The 22899-nt window shown below is 33.6% G+C and overlaps 3 protein-coding genes across 4 annotated transcripts; 2 read left to right on the top strand and 1 right to left on the bottom strand.

Moving 5' to 3' along the window:
* Positions 1-2281: 2281 nt before the first annotated feature.
* On the top strand, positions 2282-6990 carry LOC136236024 (2,3-bisphosphoglycerate-dependent phosphoglycerate mutase 1-like). 2 transcript variants are annotated; one of them, XM_066026143.1, is made up of 8 exons: positions 2282-2587; positions 3748-4013; positions 4272-4495; positions 4972-5090; positions 5170-5326; positions 5425-5526; positions 5629-5748; positions 6678-6990. In XM_066026143.1, exons 2-8 carry the CDS (start codon positions 3749-3751, stop codon positions 6720-6722), a joined length of 1032 nt encoding a protein of 343 aa, XP_065882215.1. In that variant the 5' UTR covers positions 2282-2587; position 3748; the 3' UTR covers positions 6723-6990. The 2 variants fall into 2 exon arrangements, with proteins under 2 accessions (XP_065882215.1, XP_065882216.1); XM_066026144.1 differs by having other exon boundaries at positions 2584-2650.
* Positions 6991-12748: 5758 nt separating this feature from the next.
* On the top strand, positions 12749-18186 carry LOC136201136 (probable beta-D-xylosidase 7). Its single transcript, XM_065991719.1, has 6 exons — positions 12749-13178; positions 15135-15434; positions 15779-15948; positions 16057-16154; positions 16221-16985; positions 17086-18186. The coding sequence occupies exons 1-6, from the start codon at positions 12759-12761 to the stop codon at positions 17670-17672; spliced, it is 2340 nt and encodes a 779-aa protein (XP_065847791.1). The 5' UTR covers positions 12749-12758; the 3' UTR covers positions 17673-18186.
* A 748-nt stretch (positions 18187-18934) lies between these two features.
* On the bottom strand, positions 18935-22606 carry LOC136234713 (uncharacterized). Its single transcript, XM_066024187.1, has 4 exons — positions 22162-22606; positions 21434-22008; positions 20217-20303; positions 18935-19293 (listed from the first exon to the last, which is right to left on the bottom strand). The coding sequence occupies exons 1-4, from the start codon at positions 22426-22428 to the stop codon at positions 19026-19028; spliced, it is 1197 nt and encodes a 398-aa protein (XP_065880259.1). The 5' UTR covers positions 22429-22606; the 3' UTR covers positions 18935-19025.
* Between the last annotated feature and the right edge of the window lie 293 nt (positions 22607-22899).

The raw sequence follows: 22899 nt of genomic DNA, 5'->3' as shown, positions 1-22899 counted from the left end.
CGTGTGATTCCCTTATAAAGCCAAAACTAGCTCTAAGGCTCAAAAATTTGGGCTTAATCTTCCATAAGGTTGTCAATCTTATAGGCTCTGACTTAGTGCCAAGTTAATGTTTGGATTTATGAATGAGTTAATCCAGAAAAGCAAAGCGTAAGACTCAGAATAACAATAACAATCAATTGAACAAAACAAAACTTGAATTAATATCAAAGATGGAAAATATTGTCGCGATGATACAATTAGCCTAGGATTCATAGAATGTATCAGAGGCAAACAGAGTGTAAAAAAGAAAGAAATCCCTTTTAGGGAACCTGTCGACCAATGCAGACGTCTTCCTAGAACTTGAAGAATGGAAGCCTTGAATAATCCTCTGGAGCACGGAGTTTGGTGTTCTTCAATGGAAGACGGAGGAAGGAGGAGGATTCTTCAAGGATGGAGGCTAGGATTTTTTTACAAAGTTAAGAGATATCTAAAAATAAAGATACAGTGTTCTATTTATAGTTGTAATTTCGTGTCTAAACCTAATCTAACTTGTTTCCCAATGCAGGTGAAGTCGTGGAGTCGTAGGGCCGGGAATCAGTATTTTTACTGATTCCCGCAGGCCAGCTCGGTGAGCTAGCCTGCAGAGACCAGTTCGACGGACTGGTAATGCCCAGTTCGTCGAGCGACTGTCGGGGGTCCCCGAAACGCGATTTCTGCCCGAAATTGATCCCGTTTTAACCTGCACACGCACATAAACTCCAAACAACGTTAGTCCAAAGGCTAAATTGACCCACCAATTGTTAGATTTGAGTAAAAACTCCATTTGGTGTGACCTTTGGTGGATCAATTAGCCGAAATAAAAGAAGTGAAGTTCACGTGTGTGCTATTTTAGTAATATTTGCCTGAAAACAAACAGAAAACGGCTAGAAATTACAAAAGTAAATAAAACATATGCTAAAACTAATTAACATGCACACATGCATAAAAGTGCGGGAAATGCTCGCTTATTGGATGAAAACTATCCTAAAAACTGTACCTAAAGATAGGGGTTTTCGACCCCTATTAGGTGGTTCTGGTCCCTAAAAAATCGGTATGTATTCGGTTAAGAGTGGCTTCCTTATCATTTCAAGTATATGTCGCTCTCTATGCCCTGTGCAGCCCTGGTGGAATAAACTGTGGTCGGCCAAAGTCCCTACCAAAATGAAAGACCTATGTTGGAGGGTAATTTGAGCATGTCTACCTTCGAGGATGGCACTTGTACTCTGCGGCATTAATATCGATCCTATTTGTCCCTTCTATGCCATTAGTCTGAAGATAATCTTCATACGTTGGTGATGTGCCCCGTAGCAGTTTAGGTATGGTCACTCTCCTCTGTTGGCAGGTCTCGATCTGGTGCCTTAGACTTTAAAAACTGGGTTGCCAATTTTTTGCTGAAGTCATCGATTGAGTCCATCGAGCTGATGTTGGCACTACTTTGGGAGGTTTGGACTAATCAGAATATGCAAGTATGGCAAAACTCTCATAGGCCACATGATGTTACTTTGCAATTGGAAGTGGCTGTGGTGTCTGATTGGCAATCTCGATGTTATCACCCCCGGATACGGCTGCATCTTGGTCCCTTTCGCTTGCTGATTGGGTCAAGTGTAACTTCGGTGCTTCGTGTTTCGATTCTGCCTGTGCCAAGGGAGTTGGGAGTGTGATTCAAGATTCAAATGGTCGGTTCTTGCGAGCTTTTTCTTCGTCCCACTTTGGTGGATTAGATGTCCTTATAGCTGAAGTTTTCAGTTTCAGGGAAGCGCTTAAATGGTGTAAGGAGCTCCTCCTTGATAAGATTGTGTTCGACCAACTTCTTATGAAGGTCTTTCTAAAAAGTTGTCTTTTTTTTTATCTTATGTTAGTAGCCCTATTGATGAGTGTAAAGAATTATTGAAAACTTTTAAGTTTGTATCTATTTCTTTTGCGTACGTAGATCAACAAACCACGCTGCCCATCTATTAGCTCGGGCAGCTGACTCTCAGACTGATTATTGGAGTGGAGATATATTCCAACTCAATTCCTTCATGATATAATTGTTTCTGAATCTATTTAAGTGCGTTTTCATTTCAAAAAACGAGTGTCCCACACAAATATTATGTTCGAAAAAGTTTTTAACCGGGTCTTACTTAATTTTCTTAAGAAAAAGCATTATTCTAGCAAAAGATACAATAATTTCTCCTAACACTAAAAGAAGAAAAAACTAATCTTTCACATTGGAAGTTAAAAACAAACAAAAAAGATCCAAACTTGTCAAATTAAACCAAATCAAAATCATAAATGCACCAAACCAATTCGAGTTAGAGAGAAAAGAAACTCAATAAATCCACCAACCAAACTCCAAGTAGCCCACCAAACCAAATTTTTTCCGTCTGGAGAAACAGAAGAAACTCTGTCATCTCATTTCGCAAACAACACAACAAAACGACCCTCGATTTGTCAGTTCTTCTTCTTCTCTTTTCTTGTCGTTTCGATTGAAATGGACGTTTAGAAAAAAAGCTTCTTGCTTTCTTCTTCTCCGCCACCTTTATTGCACTTTCATTGTTTTCTCCGCCAAGGCCCCTATTTAACCAAGGTTTGATCATTTCCCCCATTTTCATCTTCTTGCTGTTCTTTAATTTCTGGGGTTTCGATTAAGGTTCGTTTGGGATGTTTGACAGATTTAAGTTTTGGTTTTGGGATTTTCAGCTTTGACGGCTTTCTGTTTAGTAATGGCTGCTGAATTCCAAATATTAGATCTGTTCTTTGAAATTGATTTAGTGTTTCTTTAATTTATGATGATCAATGCTTTTAGCTTCAGCTATGAACATGATTATCAGCTTTACTTTAAGTTGGTTTGTGATTTCATAATCATGATTATGAGCTTGTTTGGGATTAATTTGTGGTTTCTTTCCAAGTTTTGTATCTTTGAAGTAATTTAACTTTAAACATGATTCTGAGCTGGTTTGAATGATCTTAATTTAAGTTGGTTTGTGATTTCTTAATCATGATTATGAGCTTGTTTGGGATTAATTAGTGTTTCTTTGATTTGTGGTTTCTTTCCAAAGTCTGTATCTATGAAGTAATTTAACTTTAAACATGATTCTGAGCTTGTTTGAATGATCTTAATTTAAGTTGGTTTGTGATTTCTTAATCATGATTATGAGCTTGTTTGAGATTAATTAGTGTTTCTTTGATTTGTGGTTTCTTTCCAAAGTTTGTATCTATGGAGTAATTTTACTTTGAACATGATCCTGAGCTTGTTTGAATGGCCTTAATTTAAGTTTGTTTCTGATTTCATAATCATGATTATGAGCTTGGTTGAGATTAATTAGTGTTCCTTTAATTTATAAGTTCTTTCAAAAGTTTGTATCTTTGAACATGATTTTGAGCTTGTTTGAATGGACCTTACTTTAATTTGGTTTCTGATTTCATAATCATGATTATGAGCTTGTTTGAGATTAATTACTGTTTCTTCAATTTGTGTTTTTTTCCCCAAAATTTGTAACTTTGAAGTAATTGGAGTAGATTTTCTTCTTAGATGAATGTATTTGTATTCAAGGTGTCAAAAATGAGTTTTCGTGTCATAATCGTGTTATGTTATGTGATCTATATGCAATAAAAATGGTAGTGTGTCAAATGGGTGGTGTGAGGCGGGTTGTTTCTGTAAATCGTGTTGTCGTGTCAGCCAATTGAATGCTCTAGTATTATTGCATAATAATCATTGCTTGTGGTTATGGTTCTTGAATTTTTCAGAATGGCCAGTGCTGTGTTTCACCAAGCATTAGGCACTCTCCAATCCAATCAACAACTCCACAACTCCGGACTTCGTCAGGAGTTTGGGATTGCTTCGGTGAAATCAGTTTCGAAATGTTTGAACAATGATTTTAGATTGTCAACATCAAGAACGGAGAAGAAGAGGAATATTCGCCTTGTCCGAGCCTCAAGCTCTCAAACTTCAGTGGTTGATCCGGTTTCTTCATCCCCCTCAAACGGCAGCACCAATGAATTGAAAAAGAAAAGTAAGGCATTTTCATTCCACGGGTGTCAAAATGGGTTTTCGTGTCATATTCGTGTGGTTAAGTGATTTATATGTTCCACATGATTATATATGATATAAATGTAACAAAAATGATAATCGTGTCAAATGGATTGGCTCTGTAAATTGTGTTATCGTGTCAAAAATTGATAGCTTTATTTCATTCTAATGAAGTGATTGCTTTACTACATTAGCGCCTTTGGTTTATTATATGTAATGTTTATATTGGAAATCGATTCAGGCGAGGCAGCTTTGATATTAGTTAGGCACGGGGAGTCGTTATGGAACGAAAAGAACCTGTTCACAGGTTGTGTGGATGTGCCATTGACGAAGAAGGGAGTAGAAGAGGCTATTGAAGCCGGTAAGAGAATCAGCAATATACCTGTCGACATGATATATACTTCGTCCTTGATTCGTGCACAGATGACTGCTATGCTTGCAATGACCCAGCACCGCCGTAAAAAGGTAACATGGAGTTCAAATCCTCGAGCCCGTTACTTTCTACCTATCATAATTCAATGGAACTGCCATTATATAGTACCCTCCGTTCCATAATATTTGTCTTTCTAGAGAATTTTTTTTGTTCCATAATGTTTGACGTTTTGATTCAATCCATGTACATTAATTGATGTTTACCAAATATACTCCTATTTAAGTTACCTTTTTATTTTAGGAATAGATAAAAATTAATTAATGGATGCAATTAATACAAGGGTAACAAAGTCTTTTAGTTAACATTAATTACATTTCTTAATTCTTGTGCCTTAACCTTAAAAGACAAATATTATGGAACAGAAGGAGTATAATATTTTGCTAGTCCACCACATTCGAGTCTCGGTTAGACTCAAGTTCAGCAATGCACGTTACCTTTGTACTCGATGCCCGTGAAATATTTGTTCAATAGCTCATTATTTGTTAATTTGCCTATGATCTGGAAACAGGTGCCAATTGTTTTACACAGTGAGAATGAACAAGCGACGAAATGGAGTCAAATTTATAGTGAAGAAACGCAAAAGCAGTCGATTCCCGTGGTAACAGCTTGGCAATTAAATGAAAGAATGTAATAATACTATTTCCTATGTTCCTTACTTTTGATATTGTACTATTTCTGTGCACCTTATGAATTATCTTGTCCGTAGGTACGGAGAATTACAAGGTCTTAATAAACAGGAAACGGCAGATAGATTCGGGAAAGAAAAAGTTCACGAGTGGCGGAGAAGTTACGACATTCCTCCACCGAACGGTGAGAGTTTGGAAATGTGTGCTGAAAGAGCTGTTGCTTATTTTAAAGATCAGGTATGAATGTATTTCCAGTGCCTAGTTTGCTCGTGATTATTTTTGTTTGCCCGAAATTCAAGTGATCGTTCAATTATCGAAACTATATTGCAATGCAGATTGAACCTCAGCTTCTCTCCGGGAAGAATGTAATGATTGCTGCCCACGGGAATTCTTTAAGGTCCATTATCATGTATCTTGACAAATTAACTTCCCAGGAGGTGATTGCCTATTATGATTTAACAACTTTGTAATCTTTCGGTTTTTCGATTCTCTTGCTTTGTGGCATATCAAGTTCATTTTCATTTTTTTTCTTCTAACAGGTTATAAGTTTAGAGCTTTCAACCGGAATTCCTATGCTTTACATATTTAAAGAGGGGAAGTTCCTCAGGAGGGGAAGCCCTATAGGACCGTCCGAGGCAGGGGTCTACGCATATACTAGGGTACGTAATTTCAAGTTAGCGCCTTTATCAATTCCGCATAAGTTTTCATACTTAACGACATCATATCGATGAGCCACTTTATCAGAATCCATTTAGGAGTGTCAAATGGGTTATTGTATTATAACCGTGCTATGTGATCTATATATTACACATGGTTATATATGATATAAATGTGATAAAAACGATAATTGTGTCAAACGGGTCGTGTCAGTCAGGTAGGCGGATTGACTCTATAAACCGTGTTGTCGTGTCAAAAACTAACATTCCTGTCAGTGCCCTCATGGTTTATTTAGTAGTTGTAAGCAAAATAATTAGCATTGTCTCGAGAAATACTTTTTCGCGTATGCATTCATAATTAGACCTAAATGGAGAGGTGAAAAGGAAAGATAGAGAAAGGGACAATCAATAGGGGTAATTTAGTAATTGTAGAAGAAGTGGGTCCCATGATTTAATGGGAGAGATGAAAAATGGATGAGGTGGCGCGTTGACTGGCGTTGACCAGTCATTTTAACTGGCTATACACCAAAGTGGGAGGTCACCTATAAGGTTGTACATATTAGTGAGACAAAATGAAGGTTGTACGCCAAAGTATGAAATAGGTAAAGGTTGTACACTATTGATGAAATTTACCCGTCATTGCGAATAAATCCTAATGTAGATGGATTTGGTTAGGGAGATGTGGAGATAGTACTTCAGGCCCCATTACGTGGCCATTTGTTTTTCTTGGCATCCGTTATTCTGGCACAAATCTTTTTGATCCGAAATGAACTTTTAGATCGTGATCACAGGAACACAAATCAGTGGAAGAATCAACTCATTGTTTCTCTGAACTTGTTTTTTTTGAATCTTTTACTCCTTTTAATCGATCTGTTTCTCCGTAGTATTTACGAATAATGTTCATGCTCGTACTTGTTGTTGTGTTGCTGCAGAGGTTAGCTCAATACAGGCAGAAATTAGATGAGATGTTGCATTAAGTGGCCATAAATCTCAAGAAACCTGCTTCTTCTGTTGCATCATAATCTTCAGTGCTGCTGCTTGGGTCATAAATTTGAACAAGAAAATGGAAGAAAGCTGCTCTCGTCTAAGCGTCCTACTGCGTTCCTGTAACTTTTGTATGGATATATTACGTGTTTCGAGTCTTTGCACTTGCTAAGATTCGTTTATGGTATATATACATGTTCCTGAAATTAGAGATGTTTTAATACCTGTAATAAATGGACTGGAATAAGATTATGTAGACCATTTTAGCTGCTACAAAATTGAGATGTTCTACATTTATTCGGGATGAGATGTTCTACAGTGATTCGGGATCAACTAGTCTTGGACCGTTCAGATGTTGACAAGTTAGCAGTTGGGTTGACGTGTCAACATCTATATGGTCTAAGACCAGTTTGGTCCCGAACCATTCCAGACAATATGGAATCTGTATGATATTACATATATTCACTGTTTGAAACAAAGGCCGCCTGGACCGCTTAGGCCCCGTCTAGGCGTTCGAAATCGAGAATCCGTCCCGATTTTCTACAATTAGTCCCTCTAGGTGTTTTATTGACTCCTAGGCGATTTTTAGCCGTTTGGGCTCCGCCTCGGCACCACCTAGGCCGCCTAGGTACCGTCTAAACGATAATGAACCAAAGCATTTTTAATTGTGAATTTATTTTTTTACTTTATTATAATTCACTTTTAAGTTGTTTTAATGATATTGTTGTTGAAATATTGATGTTTGCACAATTTTAAAGATATATGTTACAAATATACGTATTTTGCTATATTAAATAATTTTATATTATTATTTTTAGATAGTATAATACATATTTTAATTGAATTATAGAATAATTTTTTGATTAATAAATAAAAAAAATACAAAAATATAAATCCGATTAATCGCTGATTAATCTCCGACTAATCCCCGATTAATCCTCGAGAGCCCTGTCCGTCCGACTAGCGACTAGCGTTTTTTAAAACTTTGCATATATTTGATATGTTACTGATAAGTAATAACATGATGCATAAATAGAATGGAATAATGACATGATTTTTGTTATGTCTAATTAAAATTTGGTTAGAGTACTTTCAAAACCCTAGCTATGAAGAAAGCTTTCAACTTCTTCATTCTTTTCGTTGGAAGATAAACTGTTTCTTTAGTCTGTTTTGTTTTTTCTTTATTGAATAATATTTTAATTGATTTATTACTAGTTTGAGTGGTTGTGATCTGTCTCCTTATGGATGTTATCATGTTTTCGTTTATGGGAAGATATAAGAGTTTTGTCTACTATCATCATGAAGTTATTTCTGGAGAAAAAGATTATGAAGTCAATTTTGTGTAGAGTGCATATTCTTGTTGTTTTGCCAATAACAGTTTCAAATACTATATATTATTGCTCGATCACGATCTATGATATTGAAAATGCAGATTCAAACTACTTTAATATATTTCTGAATTATAATTTTTTAATTATTTATGTTGAAATATACTTTTTTTTTTTATGAAATAAAACAATTACCTTTCTTCTTAAAAAAAAAAGATAGAATAACAAAATTTATGGATGAGCATAGAACTCTAAATAGTCTTCTCTTTTGCATTGCAAGTTATTCCAACTGATTTTGATTTTCGACTGAACTTCTATTTTGGCAATTCAGACAAAATGATTTAAGGTCCATTTGTTTCAGTTGTTCTTGTTTGTTGTTACAAATAGACAATAGATATTAATTGTTTTTTTTTGTAAAAAAAAAAACAACTGTTTCGGAATTTTACCAAACATTTTCTATCTCATGTTTAGTATTGAAAGGCAAAAAGCAGTTTCGAAAAATGGAAACAAACGGTCACTTACTCTTTTAATTGTGGTATCTTGTGAAAACAACTAATTAACAAAAAGAATGAATTAATGATCTCATACGAATAATTTTGCTTTGTTTTTTTGTTTTGTTTTTGTGAATGAAATCTGTACCCAAAAAAAATATAAAATTTGTAATCCTGATCTGATTGCTTTATTTTATATATAATTGTTCAGCTGTTTTGATGTGGGTTTGAAAATTTGTAGCTCAGATTTGAAGTTTTTTCGGAATCTTTTGTCTTTCGATATTCACTTTTACATAATCTACGAGAGACGCAAGATTTAAGTGCTATTATCTTTTACTTTATTTTTTGTAGATAAAACGATGACAAAATAAAAGAGAATAATAAAATAAATGATACATAGATTTACGTGGTTCTACAATATACCTATTCCACGAACGAATGATAATTGAAATTAATCCTTTAGTAAACTGAAAGTGGTATAAAAGGAATATAGAAAATAATGATAACTTGGACCTCAGTCATCCTAAAAATCATCTTAGTACGATGAGTGAAGGATTTTGACCCCTCAAAATCCTGAGATGGCATTATTTTTTTTTCTTGGATTGTGTATAGAGTGATAACTTTTATTCTCACTCGTGATATTTCATGAGCACATATTCTTGCTTTCACGGCTCAAAGTAACAACCTCATGACTCTTCATTTTGAAAATTTTCCTAACTGCTGTATTAACTGATGTAATGTATTTGCTTAATTAATGAAATCTAAGCTTTTTTATATAAAAATAAATACTATATTATTTTTGTGATTCGAAAGAGTGTCGGTCTCTATTTTGATACATTACGAACAATATAATATATTTTGGTATTAATGGAATAAAACATCTTTTATGATCTTTTATTTTCACATATTTAGCCTTAATCATTTATAAATTTATACATTGAATTTTATGAAAACTTAATTATCAAGGGTGGTTTTGATATGTAGGGTTATAAATGAATAAGGGCTTAATGTAAAAGTTTATAATGCTTGAATTGTAATATAATCTAATGATATCTTTCATCCACCTAATAATTTTCCAATTTTATCACTTTGGTTGGGCTAAATATATTATGGGCTATATAAATATCTTTTTTTTTTTTATTCAAATATAAATATCTTATTTGATATTCTAAATTTAGACGCTTCAATTTGACTAAATTTATTCTTATATTAACATGTAAGAATAAGAAATTAATCATATTAAATCAAAGAAATTCAAAATGACTAATAAGGGTTTTTTTTTTTTTTTTTTTGGAGTAATAAGGTATTCTTAAAATTTAGAGAATCAAAAGATTTTATTGTCCAAGATGTAATTAGTTGAGATCCGAAGTTGAAATTGCATGATTACCAAGGAAAATTAAATTATATTTGGCTTAATACATCATTTGCCCCCTGAACTTGTCCAAAATGGTTGATTGGTCCCCCTGAACTTTCAAAGTGTCTCGATAGCCCCTGAACTTGCATAAAATGTTTACTTAGCCTCCTGAACTTGCGTAAAACGTAATCAATTGATCACTCAGTTGCAAAAAAAGTAAGTTAAATGAGGAAGATGTATTCCACGTGTCTTAAAATGTTATTACATAATTTAAGAATAGAGTAAAAATGAAGTTATTACTTGCTCAACTATGAACCTTGTATTCTCTAATATTACAACCGCAATACCCCGATCTTGATTGTTTTACTTTTTTTTAGACGCGTGCAATACATTTTCCGTATTTAACTTACTTTTTTGCAACCGAGTGATCAATTGATTACGTTTTACACAAGTTCAGGGAGCTATCGAGACACTTTGAAAGTTCAGGTGGCCAATCAACCATTTTGAACAAGTTCAGGGAGCAAATGATGTATTAAGCCATTATATTTAGACACATGATCACCGACAAAGGATTGAATCCCAATTTGACTAGACTTTATTAAATTAATTTGATTAAACACACTCCATCTCATTTTTTTTTTTAAATTCAAATAGAAAAAAGATTTGGAATGGGACAAAAATAATAATTATAAAAATTTGGACCCCTCGTTGCTGCCTAATGAAGCATCTAATGACAGAAACCTTTTACATATCCATAAAAAAAATGCTTAGTAACGTATTGATCGGTTGTTTTATTTTTCAGAACTGTATTTTATTTTTCAATTCTAATAAAAAATAAATGTATTTGATAAAAATTTGAAACATTGTTTTTAATAGAAAAAATCAAATAATATCTACTCGAACAAATGAAACAAACAAATCTTCAGTTTTTCTTTGTTGTTGTATATGGATCTTAATTGTGTTAGTGGATCATGAAATTAATGTTCAAAATTAAAAAGAAAAAATCGGTAATTGTATTGAATAATGAACGATATCAAATGATATTAGAATTATTTGAATTTCTATCAATAAAATTCTAATAAATTTATATTTAATGTTGAATGATCAAATTCATTTAGTCAGCGAATGAATCGTAGATATAATTTTAGCATTAAAAACAGCTATATCAAACATTTAACCTACATTTTTTATGTTCTGTTTAAAATTAAACTAAAAAAAAGTTGTTCCAATACTTTATATAATATCTATTTGGATTCCCCAAACTAAAGCTTGAAAGTCAATTAGTATTTTAAACTATTAAAATCATCAATCAAGTTCCTAAATTAAATAAAAATTATCAATTGAGTTTTCATCCTAAATAAAAATTATCAATAAACCATCGATTGAAGTATTTCATACTCTTTTTTTCAAATCCATTTTGAATTAATATAAAAATCATTATAGTTTATATTTAATAGTCGCAGTTTCTGATTTTAAAATAACATAAGTATTTGATTTTTGTTTAGTTCAGAAACTTAATTGATAATTTTGATAATTTAAGATTTTAATTGAATTTCAAATTTTAGTTAAAAGATTAAAACCAATTATTCTAAAAACGAAAATATCTCGAAACAATCTTTGACATACATGACGAGATAATGTTGTCCTTTGCTACAGCATACACGTCATTTTAAATTTTAGCTATCATTTTACTCATTACTCAGAATTGGTGTCCACGTTGATGGTAAAGTACAAAAGCTGCCTTCAATTTTCAGCATCTTACACTCCAAATCCTTCTAATTTTTCAGATTAAAATAATATTGAAATGGTAAATTAACAATTGTATTACCTATTTTATTAAATTTTTATTAAATGCTTTAAGCGTGTATTTTTAGCATTTATTTTGTATATAACAAAATACATACAGCAGGATAAGGTGCTGGCTGTTCCTAACAATTTAGGGATTCAAGATAAAATAAGCAATAGGACCTTAAAAGTGTAAAAGTTGAATATGTTTTTTAAATTTTTTTATTAACGGGCTATCAGAAAGAAATAAGCCATTTTATATGATTTTATCACTATTTATATTATAAAAAAAAATTAACTTTTATACATATAAGGCAAAAAAAAAAAAAACATTTGGACCCCCTCCAGCCCTGGGCCCTAAGCCATTGCACCCCAGATCTAGACCCAGGGCCGGCCATTGAAGTCCTTTCATCTCTGTTGTTGTTCAACGGATATGTGTCTTGTTATCTGACAAGTTTGGTTTTGTCTTGTCTTTTGACAAGTTTCTTCTTTTCTTTTCAATTTTCGCATCAAAAGTTTTTTTTCCATTTATAACATCATCAAGTAATTAATCTGGAGAATGCATTCTAGTTAAGATGAGAGATTTTCAAGGAAATCTCAGTCCTCAGCTAGCCGAGACTATGGTTATCAAAAAAGTTTTAAATTGGACTAAGATGCATCGTCCCAGTGAGAAAATTCAAATTTAGTCTGATTGTCTCGTAATAATCAAGGCAATTCAAATAGGTTTAAAAGATCCTTCGTATTTAGTTGACATTATTTCTGATTGTATTCATTTATTACAAGATTTAGAACCGTACTCTATCTTCTTTAATAAGCATTTAACAAATTCAGCTATTCATACTCTAATAAAAAGGTCAATTCTATTTCTGTTCGAAGTGAATAACATGTCCACGACCAATATTTTTTCATCATTTAAATTAATAAAACTTGTCATTATTAAAAAAAAATATACATACTGTTATTACACGATAATCACCGGAGAAATGGACCAATCACCCAACTTGTATAAGAGCAGTTTTTTTAACTACTAGATTAATATTCTTTCACTTTCTTCAATCACAAAAAGATAAAATGAACCTCCATAGCCTCTTCCTCCTCCTCTTCTTCTTCTTCCTCCTCTTTTTCATCTGTGCAGAATCAACTCAACCTCAGCCTCCATTTTCCTGCGATTCTTCAAATCCATCGACAAAATCATACCAATTTTGCCAAACTTCACTTCCTTTAACCCAAAGAGTGAAAGATCTGGTCTCAAGGCTCACATTGGATGAGAAAATCTCCCAACTGGTCGATACAGTACCGGCGATTCCCCGGCTCGGAATTCCGACTTACCGGTGGTGGTCTGAAGCGTTACACGGCGTCGCTTTCCTCCGTGGTGTCAGCGAAAGGATGGGCATCCATTTCAATGGCTCCATTAAATCTGCGACTAGCTTCCCTCAAGTTATTCTCTCTGCGGCTTCGTTCGATTCACATCTCTGGTATCGCATTGGTCAAGTAAGCTTCTATAAGCTAATGTTTATTAATGGAAAACTTTATCTTATTTTCAAAATTAATATTTTTATATCTGTTGCTTTTGTTTTAATCCTACTTTATCATTATTACATCGGTTTTATTTTATTTTATTGAGATAAATAATTTATTACTCTATGTTTTTTGGTTAAAAAAACTTATTATACCAGGAGTCCGTTTTAAATTTTATTTTAAACTATTTAATCTTTTCATACATTTTTAAATATGAAAATACAAAATCACCCTTAATTAATTATATAAATAAAAATTTATACTTTTAGCTTTTGAACTTATTTAATATATATTTATAGAAAATTCTACGTTGAATATATACATTATTATTTTTATATTTGTATCTATTAGTATAAAAACATTTTATTATTTATTCTGTTAAATTTTTATTCTTATTTTTATTATTATTTAATATAATATTTTCAAACTCATACTACATATTAATATAAATCTGGATAATTTTATAAATCATGTTTTTTTTTCCATTTTAGCCTTAAAAAATTCTTTTTATAAGTCATTTTTAGGTTATTTCGCACAAATTAAGAAATGCAATTAATATAGTTTCAAATTCATTTGAAAAAAAATATAGTTTTAAATTAATGAAATTTAGGTAGAGGCTATGCTACTTTGTTTTTTCTACTATTGGATGAACTTACTTTGTCAAAGTCCACCATCATCCAATGATGGAAAAAACAAAGTAAGTCTTACTTTGTTAAAAACAAAGTAAACATAGAAGACATCACCAATTTATATTGGTTGGACCAAAAAACTAAATTAAAAAGTTTTTGGAAAACTAAAATGACTTATATTTAGAAAAAAAAAATTAACGTGCTAGAATGACCTATAAAAAAGATTGACCTTATAAAAAGAAATGGAGGAAGTATTGATTATTATTATTACTGTTTATATAGCTCTATTACTAATTTTATAAATTTTAAAATATTTTTCATTTAGTTTTTTTGTGAAACAAGTGTGACGTAGCTAAATTAAATTTTTTATAGTTATATAAAAATTAATAAATCAATTATTATATATTGGTAAGATTATGTGAAAAACTAAATAAAATAAAAACTTAAAATTGAAAAAATAAATGATTTATCATTGTAAAATTGAGTGAAGGGTAATTTTGTCATTTTAAAAGCTTATTTGTCCAATTGGTATTTCACATTGTATGATTAAATAAACATTGCTTTTAATGGAGGAAAAAATATGTAAAAACTGATGGAAAGATATTATGATAAGATCGGAATTAAAATACGAATATGTTAAAATTATTTTAAGGAAAAATATAACCATTAGAAGTTAGGCGGAAGAGATTTTTACCCAATTAATGTTCTCTCTAAATAAACAAATAGATTTTAAAATAATAACTAAGATAGAACTCATTATCTGCTCTCAATTTGTATAATTTTTCAATGCAAATGACGACTTGAAATAACTTGAATTATCAAAAGAAATAGCAAATTGACTGGACTAAAAGAGTGTTTGGTTAGGAGTTAATCCAAAAAGTAAATAACAAACCGTGACAGCAAACAAATAGTAAATAATAATAATAATAATAATAATAAGGGAAAATTACATAGAAATTCATGTTTCAAAAACTATTTACAACTATATCAAATCATAATTTTAGATTATGTCAAATTAGTAAAATTAGTACTTTTAAAATATTTTAAGGATTGAAATTTATAAATTAGAAGTTTAGAATATATTTTCTATGGTTTATGATTTATAAATTGGAGTCTAGATTTTTTAAATTATGATATAAAATCATAATATATAGAGAATAATGACATATTAAGAATTAAGTTTGATGATATGACTTAATTGTAATTTTGTACTTAATTATGATATTCATGTATAAAAAGCCCACGAACCAAACGGGCCCAAAAATATCCTCTGACTTTACAAATATATTTTTTGATGCAGGCAACTGGGATTGAAGCGAGAGCAATATACAATGCTGGACAAGCAATAGGGATGACATTTTGGGCACCTAACATTAATGTATTTAGAGATCCAAGATGGGGAAGAGGGCAAGAAACACCTGGTGAAGATCCTTTTCTTACTGGTAAATATGCAATCTCCTTTGTTAGAGGAGTTCAAGGTGATTCTTTTCAAGGAGGTAAACTTGGGAACCAGCTTCAAGCTTCTGCTTGCTGCAAGCATTTCACTGCTTATGATTTGGATAAATGGAACGGCACCAATCGTTTCATCTTCAATGCTAAAGTAAGTCTAATTATACGAGTGATTCTAACCTAGTTTAGTGCCGTGATACTTCAGCTAGAGTTTCCGTGCAACATAGCTCAATCCTAACTACACAACAGTTGTGTTCACATGACTCTGATGACCACGTAAATTTGGTCATTCACCGTTAGATCTAGACGGATTAAAATCCTAAGGTGGAGATTCAAAACATCCGAAGGCTTATATTTACCGCCTAGATCTAACAGTGAATGACCAAATTTACGTGGTCATCAGATCCATGTGAACACAACTGAACTACACAATAGGAGAAACTACAAAAAAGAAAAACCGAACGGGCAATTAACAAATTTCGGCTTCGTCTATAGGTCACAATGCAGGACTTGGCTGATACTTACCAACCTCCATTTCAAAGCTGCATACAAGAAGGAAAAGCTAGTGGAATAATGTGTGCTTACAATCAAGTTAATGGAGTTCCAAATTGTGCAGATTACAATCTTCTATCTAACACAGCCAGGGGAAAATGGAGCTTCAATGGGTAATCTTCAAAACAAAGCATTCATTAGTTACTCACAATTTAGGGATTTCTTCCACTGGATTATTAGCAAAAGATGTTGAATTCTGTTTAAAATTGAAATTCAATCAGGTACATTACATCCGACTGTGATGCAGTCTCCATTATCTACGACAATCAAGGATACGCTAAGACACCAGAAGACGCAGTTGCGGATGTGCTTAAAGCAGGTATGAAGAAGTAATATTACTTGTTCTGGATTCGAGGGGAAGAATACTGAGCTTGATCATTTGCAGGGATGGATGTGAACTGCGGTGACTATTTGAAGAGGTACACGAAATCAGCAGTGCAGAAGAAGAAAGTTTCAGTTGATGAAATAGACAGAGCCCTTCACAACCTCTTCTCCATTAGGATGAGGTTGGGATTATTCGACGGCAACCCAGCTAGATTACCGTACGGTAACATCGGTGCAGATCAAGTTTGTTCGAAAGAGCATCAGGATCTAGCTCTTGAAGTAGCCCGAGATGGCATTGTTCTGCTAAAGAACTCCAAGCAGCTACTCCCTCTTTCGAAATTGAAAACGACATCCCTTGCAGTGATCGGTCCTAATGCCGATAATTCATCGACACTCGTCGGAAATTATGCAGGTCCCCCGTGCAAAACTGTTACACCATTGCAGGGACTGCAGAGTTATATTAAGAACACTAGATACTATCCTGGTTGCAGTACAGTTGCATGTCCATCAGCCACTGTTGACCAAGCGGTTCAAATAGCGAAAAATGCAGATCAAGTGGTGTTAATCATGGGACTTGATCAGACTCAAGAACGGGAAGAACTAGATCGTGTCAACTTGTTGCTCCCAGGGAAGCAGCAGGAGCTGATAATCAGCGTAGCACGAGCAGCAAAGAAACCTGTAATTCTGGTGCTTCTTTGCGGAGGGCCAGTAGACGTATCGTTTGCCAAATACGATCAGAAAATTGGAAGCATAATATGGGCTGGTTATCCAGGCGAAGCTGGAGGGATTGCACTTGCAGAGATCATTTTCGGAGATCACAACCCGGGTAAACTTCTACTCTACTATTAGCCTAATACAGTATATATTCAATCCATCCATTTGATTGAATCATAAGACATAAAACAATATTCTGATATAAACTTCAGGAGGAAGATTACCAATCACTTGGTATCCACAAGAATTCACCAAGGTACCGATGACAGACATGAGAATGCGGCCTCAAATCTCTTCAGGCTATCCCGGCCGTACTTACAGATTCTACAACGGCAAAAAGGTTTTCGAATTCGGTTACGGTCTAAGTTACACCAGCTACTCCTATCAGTTTGTATCTGTAAAACAAAACAATGTCTACTTGAGATCATCAATTGATCCAAGCAATAGACACTCAAACCAAATCGGATACCGACTAGTATCCGACATAGGATCGGAACTGTGTGAAAACAGCAAATTAGCAGTCACCGTAAGAGTTGAAAACCAAGGAGATATGACAGGGAAGCATCCAGTTTTGCTTTTTGTGAAGCAACCAGAGGTCGGAAACAGGAACCCTGTGAAAAAGCTGGTTGGATTTCAGAGTGTTAAACTTAATGCAGGAGAGAATGCTGAAATTGAATACAAGCTGAGTCCTTGTGAGCATCTCAGCAGGGCTAATGAAGATGGTTTGATGGTGATGGATGCAGGGTCCCAATACTTGCTTGTTGGAGACAAAGAGTATCTAATTAATGTTATGGTTTGATACGATGATTCTTCAAATATAGCAGATGTATCAACTTATGAAATAGAATCTGTTCCAGGATTAATTTGGATTCCATAAATGGATTGCCAATTTTTTAGAAGCTGGAACGTATGAGCCAATCTCATTTTCGTCGAGAGAAATAAAAGTTAAATTAATAACTGTTTGATGCGTTTTAGCTGGATCGACCGTCATTGAAGGTTGGTGTACTTTTTGCAAAGGCTGTTGAACTTCATTGCTCCAATAAAATCATTGAACTTCACAATTGATTTCAACGAAATTAATCCGTGTATAAAAAACTCTTCAATGAAGTTATTCCGACTCATAGAAATGTGTCACATCGAATAAGGGTGTGCTTTTTTAAAACTTTTTTGTCTTAGGATGTACCACGTGATACACAAGTGGCTGCCACATTTCTATGAGTCGGCCATAAAAGTCAAGACATATGTAGCATAGTACTTAGTTGGCATATAGTCAAATTTCTTTTATACCACATCAATATTCTAGTGGGTTTTTGTACATAAATTAGCCAGAACGACTTTATTGAAATCAAATGTGAAGTTTAGCAATTTTATTAAAAGAAAATAAAGTGCAATGACAACTGTAAAACAAATCCTAAATTTCAATGATCATTGGTGAAATTTGCCCAAATTTTAGCCAGAACAGCCTCATTTATGCAGGAACTTCTAAAAGGATCCATATAATATATATATGAAAACTCGGTCCGATGGAATTAAAGCTTTGAAGTTCAACTTGAGAATAAAAATTATGCGCCATGAAAATAACACGAATATTTAATATTATTATTATTATTATATTCTTTCATGTTTTTACATGTCACCTAAATAGAAGTAATAAAATTATAATTGTCATTCACTAACACAACTCAAACCTCTCATATATTTATACATACCATTATTAATAGAGATAGTATAATTACTCGTGACCTATGAACACATGCACAAAACCCAACATAATATAAGCGGATTAGAGGTTTGTTAAATAGACGTTGGGTCAAAATATCGGAGGGTCAGAGTTAACCTGCTAATCTAAAAATGACAAATAATTAAAGATATTACTATATCCTCCTATATTTTTAAATATCACTATTGAAGTTGACTTTAACTATCAGCTCGAGCTTTTAGTTCAATTGGTTCCATGACATGGTATCAAAGCCAATTTGACCAATTGGTCCAGGGTTCGAAATCGGGTTATCATGTTAGAAATTGCCAACTCTATCATACAAAGAGTTATTCCACTTATCATAGAGAAAAAATCTGTCATTGTGACAGCTAAATTTATATAAACTTTAATAATGTACAACAAATGAAGAAGGAAGGGTATTTTTTCCCCTAATCATCTTAACCATCTAAGAGGTATATTTTCCACATGCGAAATTGTCAAAAACAAAATCACAAAACAAATATATACTATTAATACATGAGATTCTCTAGCGAGCGAACAGTAGCTGACACTTACAGATTTTCCGTTGCTGTGAAAAGTGGCAAGAACAAAACTAGGATCATCCCTCACCCTCCATGACATTGCCGGAACAGTGATCTCACGCGTCCCGTCTGGGTGATTATAGTCATGAAATGAATGGGTATGTGCACTGAAAATGATTCTGCACAATAATGGTAGAGGGTAAGAGCTTAATTCACTTACAGTCATCGCAGGTAGAGGTGACAATTGTATACACGACACGAACCCAACACTAATTCAATAGCTTAATTCACTTACAGTCATCAAAAAGCATATTGAGACTCCCAGTCATTCTGATTTTGGTGGATTAAGCCCCTAATATTTCATCTTAACACATCCCTAATCATTTATTTTTTTGTCATATTAAGCCTCTCTCGCTTACACTTTTGCTAACTATGTAACTCAATCCTGTCAAAATGACGTCAGAGCATCTAAATCATGTAATAATTTTCCATTTGGACCAAGCCATATGATGAAAATTGAATCCTCGAAAGCCAAAAGCCTAAACACAAAACCTATAATCGACCAAAAATGACAGAGAGACCACTACGAAAATCAAAACCATTTTTCCATTTTGTGGTAGCAATAGATGCATCAAAGAAGAGAAAAAGAACTCTGAACCCGTCATTACAAAGGGAGATTTATCGCATGATTTAGATGACTTGACCCGATTTTGAGAGGAGTGAGTTATGCAGTTAATTGTGAATGATGGGTTTAATGTGACTAAAAGTAAACAATCAGGAGTCGGATATGTTGAAATGAAAGATCAAGGGTTCGATCCACATTTTTTGCTGAGAAAATACAAGGAAACACTAAATTCACTCAACAATATAAGTATTTTAAATTCAATAGTCTTCTATACTTCGTTAAGGAAACATAGATAGCACCAACAACATATTCAGTCTCCCCAAATAAATCATGGCATTTCGCAGTTCTCCACAAGAAAATTCAGATCACATATGCATAAATAATTTTCTTTATCTAAAAAATTACAACTATGTACATATACATAAGAAAAGAAAGCATTAAGCAAACACAAAAAAATGTGGATGTAATTGGAATTACCTTGGTTTGAGAGCTTGAAAAATATATTCAGTAGCATTAGCTGGTAATGTATCCAGTAAATCATAGGGTCCACTACCGACCGATCCCCTGAAGGAGAGGATGAGAAACCTTCAGAAATGGAACTTCCAGCACTCCAAATATATTCAACAAATATTAAAACAAAAAGGCTCATTGAACACTATAAATTAATGGCAAGACAAATCAACATAGTTATAGGCGCGCAAGACACATTAAGGCACCAGGGTCATGGAGCTTAGGTGCAAAGCGCCAGGCACAGGCACGCATCTGAGAGACACAAGCCACACTAAATAAAAATAATACATAAAACCATAAATAACAACAATGAACATTTCTAAAATGCAACAAATAGTCAAACACTAAATCAAATCTAATTATCCATAATCTTAATCATAAATTCATGAAATAAATTCCAAATTAACCATAATTATTAGTATAATCATAATTCATATTAACAGATTCAAAGCCTAAAGACCAAAGTGCAACCAAATCCTAAGTTAATTAACTAATAGTCTACTCACTGCTTTTCATCATGACTATAGTCTTCATAGTCCATATTTATTACTCATCAAAATCATCACCACCACTATCATCATCTCCAACATCAAATTCATCTTCAAGGTTCTCAATCTCATCCTCTCCATCTTCAAGGTACTTATCTACAACACAAGATTCTTCTTCCTCCCCATCTCTAAGAACTGTAGGAGTTCTTTCTCGAACACCAGAAGATACTGTTTTAGCCTTCTCCTTTGGCCTAGGCCTAGCACTTGTAGCCCTTGAAGTAGAGGTATTCATGATTTTTTTTTTCCTACTCTAGTATGATAAGCACTTTCTTCAACCCTAGATGATATAGATAGGAAGGGTTAAGATTGAAGCAGCCTCTTTTTAACTTGGAATCCTAGGGGGGGAAGAACTGTTTTGCTTATAAAATTGTGCCTAGACGCACCTCCAACAAGGTGGTAGGCTCACAAAATAGTGTGCCTCTTGAAAAGAGTCTGCCTTTTGGCTTTTCAAGCCACATACCTAGAGCCTAAAGCCTTTTGCGACTGAGGCACGACTATGAATAACTACGATGTATTCTCCCCATCTAACTGAAAAGCGTACAAATCAACTTAAAAGCACATAGAAGTTCCATAAAAATACAATCCCCAAAGACATTGCTGTAAAACATCAATGGTAAAGTTACGAAACGTACATACCTGTTTTTTAGTGCATTTGAGCCATGTAGAAAAGAGCTGGGAGCCTTCTCAAATTCTGTACAGCTATCTTTTGCTGTCTTATGCAAAGGAAAATGAAGTAAAAGAACAGGTCCAGAACCATATGACACTTCATTGGCTCTCCACCTAAGAGGCACTTCTCCCAAATTTCCATAATCATCCATTGATGTAGCTTCTGTTTCCAATTGAACATCTATACTCTCTGTCTCTATTGCCCTTTCAACACTAAACCGCAGCTTATTATTACCACAAAGCAATGCAACAGCATTAAGAGAGACAAAGCTAACATTACTAATTCCAAAGGCACCACAACCAGCAGAATCCAATCCAGGAAAGCCCCTAGCTATCCATTGAACCGATCTTGCATCAAGCTTACTGCATTCCCCAACATCCCTATCGCCAAGAACAACATGAAGAGGAAGATCTATAAAAGGTCCTAAAATGTTATGAAACTGATGAAGCATAGCACCCCATTTACTCTTTGTCATCTCAAATCCTTTAGCAGAAACATCTCCGAGTATTAACAGCATATCAGGCTTCAGACTGTGAAATGATTTCTGCTTCATGTAGTAGATTAGGTTAAACTCGGAGCAAAACCAGTCTAATTTCAATACGAAATTAAAAAGAATTGGAACTCTTGATGTTCCATTTCTAGTTATCACTCTAATAAGCAATTAGTCAAACATTAACCAGGGAAAAGAGAGGATTACCCTGAAGAATTTTGACATGTAATAGTCTCTAAAATATTGATTAAAAAAGCCAGATTCGGACCCTAAGAGCAACAAATTGGCGACCATCATGACCCTCAAATCTTCCTCCGAGTTCTCGCCGACGACGACGTCGTAGCCTTGATTGGAGACAGCGCTTCTGGGTACGAAGGTGCAGGAAGGAATAGAAACCCATTCTTCGAAGAGGAAGAGGAAGGGGAAGAGGAGAAGAGGCAGAAACTTTTTCCAATTCCAAGTGAATAAGTCCATGGCTGTTGAATGGGACAATGTAGATGAAATCTAGGGTTTCCGTTAACAGACATCGTTGTCGATTCTTGACCCGATCATATCGCCGGCAAGGAGATCGCGGTTGAACAGAATCGAATCTTAGACTTTCGTCTTCGTATTTCGTGTCATTTGTTTTCACAAAGTTCGTCAGGTTCAGTTTTTTTTTCTCCACGTGCATTTTTTTCAAATTCATGAAACAAGTTTTTTAAATTCTTTTTTTCTTAACATTTTTTTTAGAAAAAAAAAACGATAATGTAAAAATATTTATCAAAATAATAAGGGTAATTAATTTATTAGTCCCTATATTTTGACAAAACATACTGTTTACACACGGTAAAGTTTCTAACGTTTTTTTCGGTAAACTGTTTAGTCCCTGCTGTTAGACTCTCATGAAAATTATGTTAGTCAATTTGGATTTGTATTCTTCGTTTCCTTTATTTTCCTTTCCTTTAA

Source organism: Euphorbia lathyris, chromosome 7 (genome assembly GCF_963576675.1).
Source record: "Euphorbia lathyris chromosome 7, ddEupLath1.1, whole genome shotgun sequence".
Classification (NCBI taxonomy): Eukaryota; Viridiplantae; Streptophyta; class Magnoliopsida; order Malpighiales; family Euphorbiaceae; genus Euphorbia; species Euphorbia lathyris.
This window is presented reverse-complemented; position numbering and strand designations above follow the sequence as displayed.